Below are 12,459 nucleotides of genomic sequence, written 5' to 3'. Positions count from 1 at the left end.
TCTCTCTCTCTCTCTCTCTCTCTCTCTCACTCCCCCCCCTCTCTCACTCTCTCTCTCACCCCCCTCTCTCTCTCCCCCTCTCCTCCTCTCTCTCTCTCTCTCACTCCCCCTCTCCCCCCCCCCCCCCCTCTCTCTCTCTCTCTCTCACTCCCCCTCCCCCCCTCTCTCTCTCTCACTCCCCCTTCCCCCCCTCTCTCTCTCTCTCCCTCCCTCCCTCCTTTATATTTCCCTTCTCGCTCATATTGTTTCTTCTCAGCCTGTAGCCGAAATAGCACCGATTTCATCTTCCCTCTCCCTCTGCCCCCACACCCCATCTTTTCCTCATCTCTCTCTCTCCATTGTTTGTTCCCCCTTGTCTATACTGTGTTGCTGTTCCAGTATTGCTCCAGCCAAAGCTAACTTATATTACCCCATGATTGGATTCAGAATCCATTACACTCTCTCTCTCCTCCTCTCCCTCTCGTTCTCCCTCCCCCGTGTCTCTCCATCCCTCTCTCTCTCTTTGCTTTGCACCCTCTGTGTAGGCCATTCCTGATGTGAACAAACTTACAATTCTGGGAGAATGTTGCAAGAACATCTAAGTCTTCTAAAACTCCTCTCTCTCGTTCTTTCTTTCTGTCTCTCTCTCTGTCTCTTTCTCTCTCATAGGCCCCTCCCCCTTCCACGGTTGGTTGATCTATTGCAATGGTCGCAATACCCACCCTCTCTCTCCTATTGGCCCTGGCGGAGTGGGCAGGACTGGTCACGCCCTCCCCACACCTCTTGCTCCGCCCCCGGGAGCGGGAGAGAGACCCGGGGACTGTAATGAACTTCAACATCGCTGTGATCCACGCGGGGGCCAGCGTGCAGGTAGAGGCGGCGGCCGGGCCCGGGGGAAGGGTGCTCTACCCTGGGTTTGGTCGGGCACACAGCTCCCTGGGGGAGAGCGTGATCACCCAGTGGGGCTCTGCAAACGTCATCTGGCTCCAGGTGAGACCAGACTGTGATGTTCTGGGGGATAATAGTAGTAATGGTGATAATGGATCCATTCATTACAGCCTGAACCTTAACCTGACACTAATGGATTGGGCCAAATATAAGTACCATGTACTATGATTATTATAAGGGGAATATGTAGGGGTGGTGTGGTGGTGGGAGGGGGTGGGGGGGTCCAGGGAATACAGTGAGGGGGGAATAGGAAGGAAGACAGTGATGGATTCAAGGGTCAGAGCTGGCTTGTTTAGGGTTTAGAGTCATCATAGTAATGGAATAATGGATTACATTCATCTAGGGCCCAATCCTTATCTGAGACACATGTTATATCCAACTCTATGTCATACTGTCAGTACTATAGATCTAGGACTTATAGGAGCCACAGTGCTAACCTGTAAGGTGAAGAGACGTCATGAACTTTATGTAACCGATAGCCTTGTCATTAAACTCTATCTAACGGATAGCCTTGTCATTAAACTCTATGTAACCGATAGCCTTGCATTAAACTCTATGTAACCGATAGCCTTGTCATTAAACTCTGTCTAACCGATAGCCTTGCATTAAACTCTATCTAACCGATAGCCTTGTCATTAAACTCTATTTAACCGATAGCCTTGCATTAAACTCTATGTAACCGATAGCCTTGTCATTAAACTCTATCTAAGCGATAGCCGTGTCATTAAACTCTATCTAACCGATAGCCTTGTCATTAAACGCTATGTATCTGATAGCCTTGGCATTACACTATAACCGATAGCCTTGTCATTAAACGCTATGCAACCGATAGCCTTGTCATTAAACTCTATGTAACCGATAAACTTGTCATTAAACTCTATGTATCCGATAGCCTTGTCATTAAACTCTATGTATCCGATAGCCTTGTCATTAAACTCTATGTAACCGATAAACTTGTCATTAAACTCTATGTATCCGATAGCCTTGTCATTAAACTATCTGTATCCGATAGCCTTGTCATTAAACTCTATGTATCCGATAGCCTTGTCATTAAACTCTATGTAACTGATATCCTTGTCATTAAACGCTATGTAACCGATAGCCTTGTCATTAAACTCTGTCTAACCGATAGCCTTGTAACTAAACTCTATATAGCCGATAGCCTTGTCATTAAACTCTATCTAACCGATAGTCTTCCTATAACCAGCCTGGTCTACCACGGTGTAGGTCTAATGTGATAGTCTTCCTATAACCAGCCTGGTCTATCACGGTGTAGGTCTAATGTGATAGTCTTCCTATAACCAGCCTGGTCTACCACGTCGTAGGTCTAATGTGATAGTCTTCCTATAACCAGCCTGGTCTACCACGTCGTAGGTCTAATGTGATAGTCTTCCTATAACCAGCCTGGTCTACCACGGTGTAGGTCTAATGTGATAGTCTTCCTATAACCACTCTGGTCTACCACGGTGTAGGTCTAATGTGATAGTCTTCCTATAACCAGCCTGGTCTACCACGGTGTAGGTCTAATGTAATAGTCTTCCTATAACCAGCCTGGTCTACCACGGTGTAGGTCTAATGTGATAGTCTTCCTATAACCAGCCTGGTCTACCACGGTGTAGGTCTAATGTGATAGTCTTCCTATAACCAGCCTGGTCTATCACGGTGTAGGTCTAATGTGATAGTCTTCCTATAACCAGCCTGGTCTACCACAGTCTAGGTCTAATGTGATAGTCTTCCTACAACCAGCCTGGTCTACCACGGTGTAGGTCTAATGTGATAGTCTTCCTATAACCAGCCTGGTCTACCACGTCGTAGGTCTAATGTGATAGTCTTCCTATAACCAGCCTGGTCTACCACGGTGTAGGTCTAATGTGATAGTCTTCCTATAACCACTCTGGTCTACCACGGTGTAGGTCTAATGTGATAGTCTTCCTATAACCAGCCTGGTCTACCACGGTGTAGGTCTAATGTGATAGTCTTCCTATAACCAGCCTGGTCTACCATGGTGTAGGTCTAATGTGATAGTCTTCCTATAACCACTCTGGTCTACCACGGTGTAGGTCTAATGTGATAGTCTTCCTATAACCAGCCTGGTCTACCACGGTGTAGGTCTAATGTAGTAGTCTTCCTATAACCAGCCTGGTCTACCACGGTGTAGGTCTAATGTGATAGTCTTCCTATAACCAGCCTGGTCTACCACGGTCTAGGTCTAATGTGATAGTCTTCCTATAACCAGCCTGGTCTACCACGGTCTAGGTCTAATGTGATAGTCTTCCAATAACCAGCCTGGTCTACCATGGTCTAGGTCTAATGCGATAGTCTTCCTCTAACCAGCCTGGTCTACCACGGTCTAGGTCTAATGTGATTGTCTTCCTATAACCACCCACACTCTTCCCCGCCCCACCTACTCAGCCAATCAGCAGCCGCTACTGAGTTGCAGTTGTGGCATACTGCATACTTTTTATTAAACGATACAGTATGGAGTTTAAGTATGTAGTATGCTAGTATGGGTATAACCGACACCGTCAATGTGTTCACCATACTCATCATGGCTCCATGTCCAGATGAATGCCAGTAGTCCATCTGTACACCTGTCTGTCTCTGTTTTCTGTCCTATCACTCTCTTTGATTCCTCTCTCTCTCATTGAGAGTAGTGGTAAGACAGTACACTGTACTTTCCCTTGTTGTTGTTTATCTGCTTTCTCACGAAAAGTTTCACAATGTCTTTCTCTATATATGTATTGTTGTTACCATGTGATCATGTGTCCTCTGTAGGTGAATGGCTGTAGTCCTCAGAGCATGTGTCCTCTGTAGGTGAATGACTGTAGTCCTCAGAGCATGTGTCCTCTGTAGGTGAATGACTGTAGTCCTCAGAGCATGTGTCCTCTGTAGGTGAATGGCTGTAGTCCTCAGAGCATGTGTCCTCTGTAGGTGAATGGCTGTAGTCCTCAGAGCATGTGTCCTCTGTAGGTGAATGGCTGTAGTCCTCAGAGCATGTGTCCTCTGTAGGTGAATGACTGTAGTCCTCAGAGCATGTGTCCTCTGTAGGTGAATGGCTGTAGTCCTCAGAGCATGTGTCCTCTGTAGGTGAATGACTGTAGTCCTCAGATCATGTGTCCTCTGTAGGTGAATGGCTGTAGTCCTCAGAGCATGTGTCCTCTGTCGGTGAATGGCTGTAGTCCTCAGAGCATGTGTCCTCTGTCGGTGAATGGCTGTAGTCCTCAGAGCATGTGTCCTCTGTAGGTGAATGGCTGTAGTCCTCAGAGCATGTGTCCTCTGTAGGTGAATGGCTGTAGTCCTCAGAGCATGTGTCCTCTGTAGGTGAATGGCTGTAGTCCTCAGAGCATGTGTCCTCTGTAGGTGAATGACTGTAGTCCTCAGAGCATGTGTCCTCTGTAGGTGAATGGCTGTAGTCCTCAGAGCATGTGTCCTCTGTAGGTGAATGGCTGTAGTCCTCAGAGCATGTGTCCTCTGTAGGTGAATGGCTGTAGTCCTCAGGTCATGTATCCTCTGTAGGTGAATGACAGTAGTCCTCAGATCATGTGTCCTCTGTAGGTGAATGGCTGTAGTCCTCAGGTCATGTTGTAGTCTGTGTGTAATGCAGCTAACCTATCCCTGTCATGACTTCCTCTTCAGGTGAATGACAGTAGTCCTCAGATCATGTTGTAGTCTGTGTGTAATGCAGCTAACCTATCCCTGTCATGACTTCCTCTTCAGGTGAATGGCTGTAGTCCTCAGGTCATGTTGTAGTCTGTGTGTAATGCAGCTAACCTATCCCTGTCATGACTTCCTCTTCAGGTGAATGACAGTAGTCCTCAGATCATGTTGTAGTCTGTGTGGAATACAGATAACCTATCCCTGTCATGATTTCCTCTTCAGGTGAATGACAGTAGTCCTAAGACTCTGCTGTCCCAGCTGTGTGACCTGCTGTCAGCGAGGCCCCTACAGGGCCTGGTCTACGAGGAGGAGAGGCCACCACCCACCGCCTGGGGACCCCTGGCCCCCATGTTAGAGTTTGTCTCTGCTCAGACTGGACTACCCATAGTGGCTGTAGGAGGAGGAGCAGGGCTGGGGAGGATGCAACAGGTATGGAGGTGGGGGGAGGGGTGAGAGAGAGAGAGAGAGAGAGAGAGAGAGAGAGAGAGAGAGACCAATCATGACTGTAGGATGGTGAGCAAGGGCGGGGAGGATGCAACAGGTATGGAGGTGGGGGGAGGGATGAGAGAGAGAGCGATAGAGAGAGAGAGAGAGAGAGAGAGAGACAGGGATGAGAGAGAGAGAGCGAGCGATTGAGAGAGAGAGAGAGAGACCCATCATGACTGTAGGATGGTGAGCAGGGGTGGGGAGGATGCAACAGGTATGGAGGTGAGAAGAGAATGTGTGTTTGTGTATGCGTGCCTGCGTGAACGTTTGAGGATTGAGGTCAGTCATTCACTGTTTCAGTGTAGACAGCAAGAAGTGGGTGGTACAGAAAGAGAGGGAGTCAAGGGTAGGAAGTGAGATAAACTGTTGGGGGTAGAGAGAAAAGGGGGGAGAGAGTGAGGTTTGGGAGAAAAGGGGGGAGCAAGATGATGGTACTGAGAGAGAGAGAGAGAGAGAGAGAGAGAGAGAGAGAGAGAGAGAGAGAGAGAGAGAGAGAGAGAGAGAGAGAGATCCAGGGTTAGAGAGAGAGAAAAATGCAGGGTTAGAGAGATTGAGATCCAGGTTAGAGAGAGAGATGCAGGGTTAGAGAGAGATTCAGGGTTAGAGAGACATTCAGGGTTAGAGAGAGAGATGCAGGGTTAGAGAGAGATTCAGGGTTAGAGAGAGATGCAGGGTTAGGGAGAGATTCAGGTTTAGAGAAAGAGATGCAGGGTTAGGGAGAGAGATGCAGGGTTAGAGAGACATTCAGGGTTAGAGAGAGATTCGGGGTTAGAGAGAGATTCAGGGTTAGAGAGACATGCAGGGTTAAAGAGAGATGCAGGATTAGATAGAGATTCAGGTTTAGAGAGAGAGATGCAGGGTTAGGGAGAGAGATGCAGGGTTAGAAAGAGAGATGCACGTTTAGAGAGAGAGATGCAGGTTTAGAGAGAGAGATGCAGGGTTAGAGAGAGAGATGCAGGGTTAGAGAGAGATTCGGGGTTAGAGAGAGATTCAGGGTTAGAGAGAGAGATACAGGGTTAGAGAGAGAGATTCAGGAATAGAGAGAGATTCGGGTTTATAGAGAGAGATGCAGGGTTAGGGAGAGAGATGCAGGGTTAGAGAGAGAGATGCACGTTTAGAGAGAGAGATGCAGGTTTAGAGAGAGAGATGCAGGGTTAGAGAGAGAGATGCAGGGTTAGAGAGAGAGATTCAGGGTTAGAGAGAGAGATTCTGGGTTGTAGAGAGAGATTCAGGGTTAGAGAGAGAGATGCAGGGTTAGGGAGAGATTCAGGGTTAGAGAGAGAGATGCAGGGTTAGGGAGAGAGATGCAGGGTTAGAGAGAGAGAGATGCAGGTTTAGAGAGAGAGTTTCAGGGTTAGAGAGACATTCAGGGTTAGAGAGAAATTCAGGGTTAGAGAGACATGCAGGGTTAAAGAGAGATGCAGGGTTAGAGAGAGATTCAGGTTTAGAGAGAGAGATGCAGGGTTAGGGAGAGAGATGCAGGGTTAGAGAGAGAGATGCACGTTTAGAGAGAGAGATGCAGGTTTAGAGAGAGAGATGCAGGGTTAGAGAGAGAGATGCAGGGTTAGAGAGAGAGATTCAGGGTTAGAGAGAGATTCAGGGTTAGAGAGAGAGATACAGGGTTAGAGAGAGAGATTCAGGGTTAGAGAGAAATATTCAGGGTTAGAGAGAGAGAGATTCAGGGTTAGAAAGAGAGATTCGGGGTTGTAGAGAGAGATTCAGGGTTAGAGAGAGAGATGCAGGGTTAGGGAGAGATTCAGGGTTAGAGAGAGAGATGCAGGGTTAGGGAGAGAGATGCAGGGTTAGAGAGAGAGAGATGCAGGTTTAGAGAGAGAGATTCAGGGTTAGAGAGACATTCAGGGTTAGAGAGAGATTCGGGGTTAGAGAGAGATTCAGGGTTAGAGAGACATGCAGGGTTAAAGAGAGATGCAGGGTTAGAGAGAGATTCAGGTTTAGAGAGAGAGATGCAGGGTTAGGGAGAGAGATGCAGGGTTAGAGAGAGAGATGCACGTTTAGAGAGAGAGATGCAGGTTTAGAGAGAGAGATGCAGGGTTAGAGAGAGATTCAGGGTTAGAGAGAGAGATGCAGGGTTAGAGAGAGAGATGCAGGGTTAGAGAGAGATTCAGGGTTAGAGAGAGAGATACAGGGTTAGAGAGAGAGATTCAGGGTTAGAGAGAAATATTCAGGGTTAGAGAGAGAGAGATTCAGGGTTAGAAAGAGAGATTCGGGGTTGTAGAGAGAGATTCAGGGTAAGAGAGACAGATTCAGGGTTAGAGAGAGAAAGAGATTCAGGGTTAGAAAGAGAGATTCGGGGTTGTAGAGAGAGATTCAGGGTTAGAGAGAGAGATGCAGGGTTAGGGAGAGATTCAGGGTTAGAGAGAGAGATGCAGGGTTAGGGAGAGAGATGCAGGGTTAGAGAGAGAGAGATGCAGGTTTAGAGAGAGAGATTCAGGGTTAGAGAGACATTCAGGGTTAGAGAGAGATTCGGGGTTAGAGAGAGATTCAGGGTTAGAGAGACATGCAGGGTTAAAGAGAGATGCAGGGTTAGAGAGAGATTCAGGTTTAGAGAGAGAGATGCAGGGTTAGGGAGAGAGATGCAGGGTTAGAGAGAGAGATGCACGTTTAGAGAGAGAGATGCAGGTTTAGAGAGAGAGATGCAGGGTTAGAGAGAGATTCAGGGTTAGAGAGAGAGATGCAGGGTTAGAGAGAGAGATGCAGGGTTAGAGAGAGATTCAGGGTTAGAGAGAGAGATACAGGGTTAGAGAGAGAGATTCAGGGTTAGAAAGAGAGATTCGGGGTTGTAGAGAGAGATTCAGGGTTAGAGAGAGAGATGCAGGGTTAGGGAGAGATTCAGGGTTAGAGAGAGAGATGCAGGGTTAGGGAGAGAGATGCAGGGTTAGAGAGAGAGAGATGCAGGTTTAGAGAGAGAGATTCAGGGTTAGAGAGACATTCAGGGTTAGAGAGAGATTCGGGGTTAGAGAGAGATTCAGGGTTAGAGAGACATGCAGGGTTAAAGAGAGATGCAGGGTTAGAGAGAGATTCAGGTTTAGAGAGAGAGATGCAGGGTTAGGGAGAGAGATGCAGGGTTAGAGAGAGAGATGCACGTTTAGAGAGAGAGATGCAGGTTTAGAGAGAGAGATGCAGGGTTAGAGAGAGATTCAGGGTTAGAGAGAGAGATGCAGGGTTAGAGAGAGAGATGCAGGGTTAGAGAGAGATTCAGGGTTAGAGAGAGAGATACAGGGTTAGAGAGAGAGATTCAGGGTTAGAGAGAAATATTCAGGGTTAGAGAGAGAGAGATTCAGGGTTAGAAAGAGAGATTCGGGGTTGTAGAGAGAGATTCAGGGTAAGAGAGACAGATTCAGGGTTAGAGAGAGAAAGAGATTCAGGGTAAGAGAGAAACTCAGGGTTGTAGAGAGAGATTCAGGGTAAGAGAGACAGATTCAGGTTTAGAGAGAGAAAGAGATTCAGGGTTAGAGAGAGAAAGAGATTCAGGGTTAGAGCAAGAGATTCAGAGTAAGAGAGAGAGATTCAAGGTTAGAGAGAAAAAGAGATTCAGGGTTAGAAAGAGATATTCAGGGTTAGAGAGAGAGATTTGGGGTTAGAGAAAGAGATTTGGGGTTGTAGAGAGAAATAGATTCAGGGTTATAGAGAGGTTCAGGGTTAGAAAGAGAGTTTCAAGGTTTGAAAGAGCGATTCAATGTTAGAAAGAAAGATTCCGGGTTAGAGAGAGAGAGATTCCGGGTTAGAAAGAGAGAGTCAAGGTTGTAGAGAGAGATTCAGGGTTAGAGAGAGACAGAGATTCAGGGTTAGAGAGAAAGATTCAGGGTTGTAGAGAGATTCAGAGTTTGAAAGAGAGATTCAAGGTTGTAGAGAGAGAGATTCAGGGTTGTAGATAGAGATTCAGGGTTGTAGTGAGAGATTCAGGGTTGTAGAGAGAGATTCAGGGTTGTAGAGAGAGATTCAGGGTTGTAGAGAGAGATTCACGGTTGTACAGAGATTCAGGGTTGTAAGAGAGAGATTCAGGGTTGTAGAGAGAGATTCAGGGTTGTAGAGAGAGATTCAGGGTTAGAGAGAGAACCCATGCAACCCATATTTATGCTTATTTATTTTCCCTTTTGTACTTTAACCATGTGTACATCGTTACAACACTGTATATATACATCATATTACTTTTGAAATGTCTTTATTCTTTTGAAATGTCTGTGAGTGTAATGTTTACTGTTCATTTTTATTGTTTATTTCACTTTTGTATATTATCTACCTCACTTGCTTTGACAATGTTAACACATGTTTCCCATGCCAATAAAGCCCCTTGAATTGAATTGAAAGAGATTCAGGGTTAGCGAGAGCGATTCAGGGTTAGAGAGAAAGATTCAAGGTTAGAGGGAGAGATTCGGGGTTATATAGAGAAATCTCTGGTAGGATTAAGTGGATGATCCTGTCACCTGGTCTCACTCAGCAGGCTTCACAGACCTTACACCCATGTCCCCCATCTCCCTCTCGCTCTTTCTCTCTTGCTCTCTCTCTTTCTCTCTCTATCTCTCTTTATCTCTCTCCCCTCCATCTATCTTCCTACATATCTCTTTCTCCCCTCCTTCTCTCTCTCCCCTCCCCTCCATCTCTCTCTCCCCTCCCCTCCATCTCTATCTCCCCTCCATTTATCTTCCTACATATCTCTTTCTCCCCTCCATCTCTCTCTCCCCTCCATCTCTCTCTCCCCTCCATCTCTCTCTCCCCTCCCCTCCATCTCTCTCTCCCCTCCATCTCTCTCTCCCCTCCATCTCCCCTCCCCTCCATCTCTCTCTCCCCCATCTCTCTCTCCCCTCCATCTCTCTCTCCCCTCCTTCTCACTCTCCCCTCCATCTCACTCTCCCCTCCTTCTCACTCTCCCTCCATCTCTCTCTTCCCTCCATCTCTCTCTCCCCCATCTCTCTCTCCCCTCCATCTATCTTCCTACATATCTCTTTCTCCCCTCCTTCTCTCTCTCCCCTCCCCTCCATCTCTCTCTCCCCTCCCCTCCATCTCTCTCTCCCCTCCCCTCCATCTCTATCTCCCCTCCATTTATTTTCCTACATATCTCTTTCTCCCTCCATCTCTCTCTCCCCTCCATCTCTCTCTCCCCTCCATCTCTCTCTCCCCTCCCCCTCCATCTCTCTCTCCCCTCCATCTCTCTCTCCCTCCATCTCCCTTCCCCTCCATCTCTCTCCTCACTCCCCTCCATCTCTATCTCCCCTCCATCTATCTTCCTACATATCTCTTTCTCCCTCCATCTCTCTCTCCCCTCCATCTCTCTCCCCTCCCCTCCATCTCTCTCTCCCCTCCATCTCTCTCCCCTCCCCTCCATCTCTCTCCCTCCATCTCTCTCTCCCCTCCATCTCTCCCCCCCCTCCATCTCTCTCTCCCTCCCCTACATCTCTATTTCCCCTCCATCTATCTTCTTACATAGTATCTCTTTCTCCCCTCCATCTCTCTCTCCCCTCCCCTCCATCTCTCCCTCCCCTCCATCTCTCTCTCCCCTCCCCTCCCCTCCATCTCTCTCTCCCTCCCTCCTCTCCATCTCTCTCTCCCCTCCATCTATCTTCCTACATATCTCTTTCTCCCCTCCATCTCACTCTCCCCTCCTTCTCACTCTCCCCTCCATCTCTCTCTCCTCCATCTCACTCTCCCCCTCCTCCATCTCACTCTCCCTCCTCTCACTCTCCCTCCATCTCTCTCTCTCCCTCCATCTCTCTCTCCCCCCATATCTCTCCCCCCTCCATTTCTCATTTAGACTGGTTAGAACTGGATGGATGGGGAGGTTAAATAATCAATTTCAATTCAGTCAATTCATGAAGTACTTGAACAGTATTCCAGAACTGTATTTCAATTTATCTCTTGAAGTGACTGAGAATTGACCATAATCCTGGGATGGATACGGAGATGAGGAATGCTCAGAATGATGATTGGTAGCTGCTGGAGGACAGACAGGGGTCTGGGCTGGGATAGGGATTAGGTATGGGTGTGGGGGATGGGTTGGGGTATAGGGGTTGGGTTGGTGTTGGGGTAAACACTCTCAGAAAAAAGGTGCTATCTAGAACCTATAAGTGGTTTTCATCTGTCCCCATTGGAGAAACCTTTGAAAAAACCTTTTGGTTCCAGGTAGAACCCTAAAGAGTTCAATTTAGAACCCTTTCCACAGAGGGAATCCAAAAGAGTTCTACCTGGAACCAAAAATAGCTCTACCTGGAACCAAAAAGGGTTATTCTATGGGGTCAGCCGAAGAACCCTTTTGGAACCCTTTTTCTAAGAGTTGGGTATGGATATAGGGGTTGGGTTGGGGTTAGGTTGAGGTATAGGGTTGGTGTTTGTGTCAGGGTATAGGGTTTGGGTTGGTTCTGGGTATAGGGGTTGGGTTTGGTATAGGGGTTGAGGTTAGATTGAGGTATACGGTTGGTGTTGGGGTATAGGGATTGGGTTGGGGTTGGGGTATAGAGTTGGTGTTGGGGTGTACGGGTTGGGTTGGTGTTGGGGTATAGGGTTGGTTTTGGTGTTGGTGCTGGTGCTGTGTTGGTTTTGGGGTATGGGGGTTGGTGTTGGGATATAGGGTTTGGTGTTGGGATATAGGGTTGGTGTTGGGGTATAGGGTTGGTGTTGGGGTATAGGGGTTGGTGTTGGGATATAGGGTTGGTGTTGGGATATAGGGTTGGTGTTGGGGTATAGGGGTTGGGGTATACGGTTGGTGTTGGGGTATAGGGATTGGGTTGGGGTTGGGGTATAGGGGTTGGGTTGCTGTATGGGGGTTGGGGTATAGAGTTGGTGTTGGGGTGTACGGGTTGGGTTGGTGTTGGGGTATAGGGTTGGTGTTGGGTTGGTTTTGGGGTATAGGGGTTGGTGTTGGGGTATAGGGGCTGGTGTTGGGATATAGGGTTGGTGTTGGGGTATAGGGGTTGGTGTTTGGGACAATGTGCTATAAGAAGCTGAGTCAAACATCCTGAGACACTGCTGTGTTTGATCTGTAAATGGCACCAAACTGGGCTGCTACTACAGCTGTCCCTCTGATGTGTCAACACTCTATGTGTGTGTGTGTGGGGGGGGGGGGGGGTCTTCAAAGGAAGCTCATCAAAGATGTTTGAATGCATTCCTCAGGAGTAAAACTGTTATTTGTGAAAACAAATGTATTGGTGTTGTTTTTTTCTAGCTACTAGGCAGGATGCATGTCAATTTCTTTTAAATGTACACACATATACTGTAAATAATGTAACCCCCCCTCTCCCTCCTTCTCTCAATTCAAAGGGCTCTATTGGCATTGGCATGGTAAACATATGTTTACTGAGCCAAATCAAGTGAAAAAGATCATAAATAAAAAATTAACAGTTAACATTCCACTCAGAGGTTTCAGAGGAATAATGA

General features: G+C 47.5%; 1 protein-coding gene across 1 annotated transcript in view; it reads left to right on the top strand.

Moving 5' to 3' along the window:
- The first annotated feature begins 648 nt into the window (after positions 1–648).
- Positions 649–12,459, top strand: part of LOC109887340 (glutamate receptor ionotropic, NMDA 2D) — a 129,697-nt gene continuing 117,886 nt past the window's right edge. The window contains exons 1-2 of the mRNA XM_031838110.1: positions 649–969; positions 4,807–5,013. Of these exons, the coding sequence (XP_031693970.1) occupies positions 685–969; positions 4,807–5,013 (492 nt within the window). The 5' untranslated portion in view covers positions 649–684. The remainder of the gene's footprint in view (positions 970–4,806; positions 5,014–12,459) is intronic.

The sequence above is a fragment of the Oncorhynchus kisutch genome, linkage group LG13 (genome assembly GCF_002021735.2).
Source record: "Oncorhynchus kisutch isolate 150728-3 linkage group LG13, Okis_V2, whole genome shotgun sequence".
Taxonomy (NCBI): Eukaryota; Metazoa; Chordata; class Actinopteri; order Salmoniformes; family Salmonidae; genus Oncorhynchus; species Oncorhynchus kisutch.
Note: the sequence above shows the minus strand (reverse complement) of the source record. Positions and strands in the feature narration are given on the sequence as shown.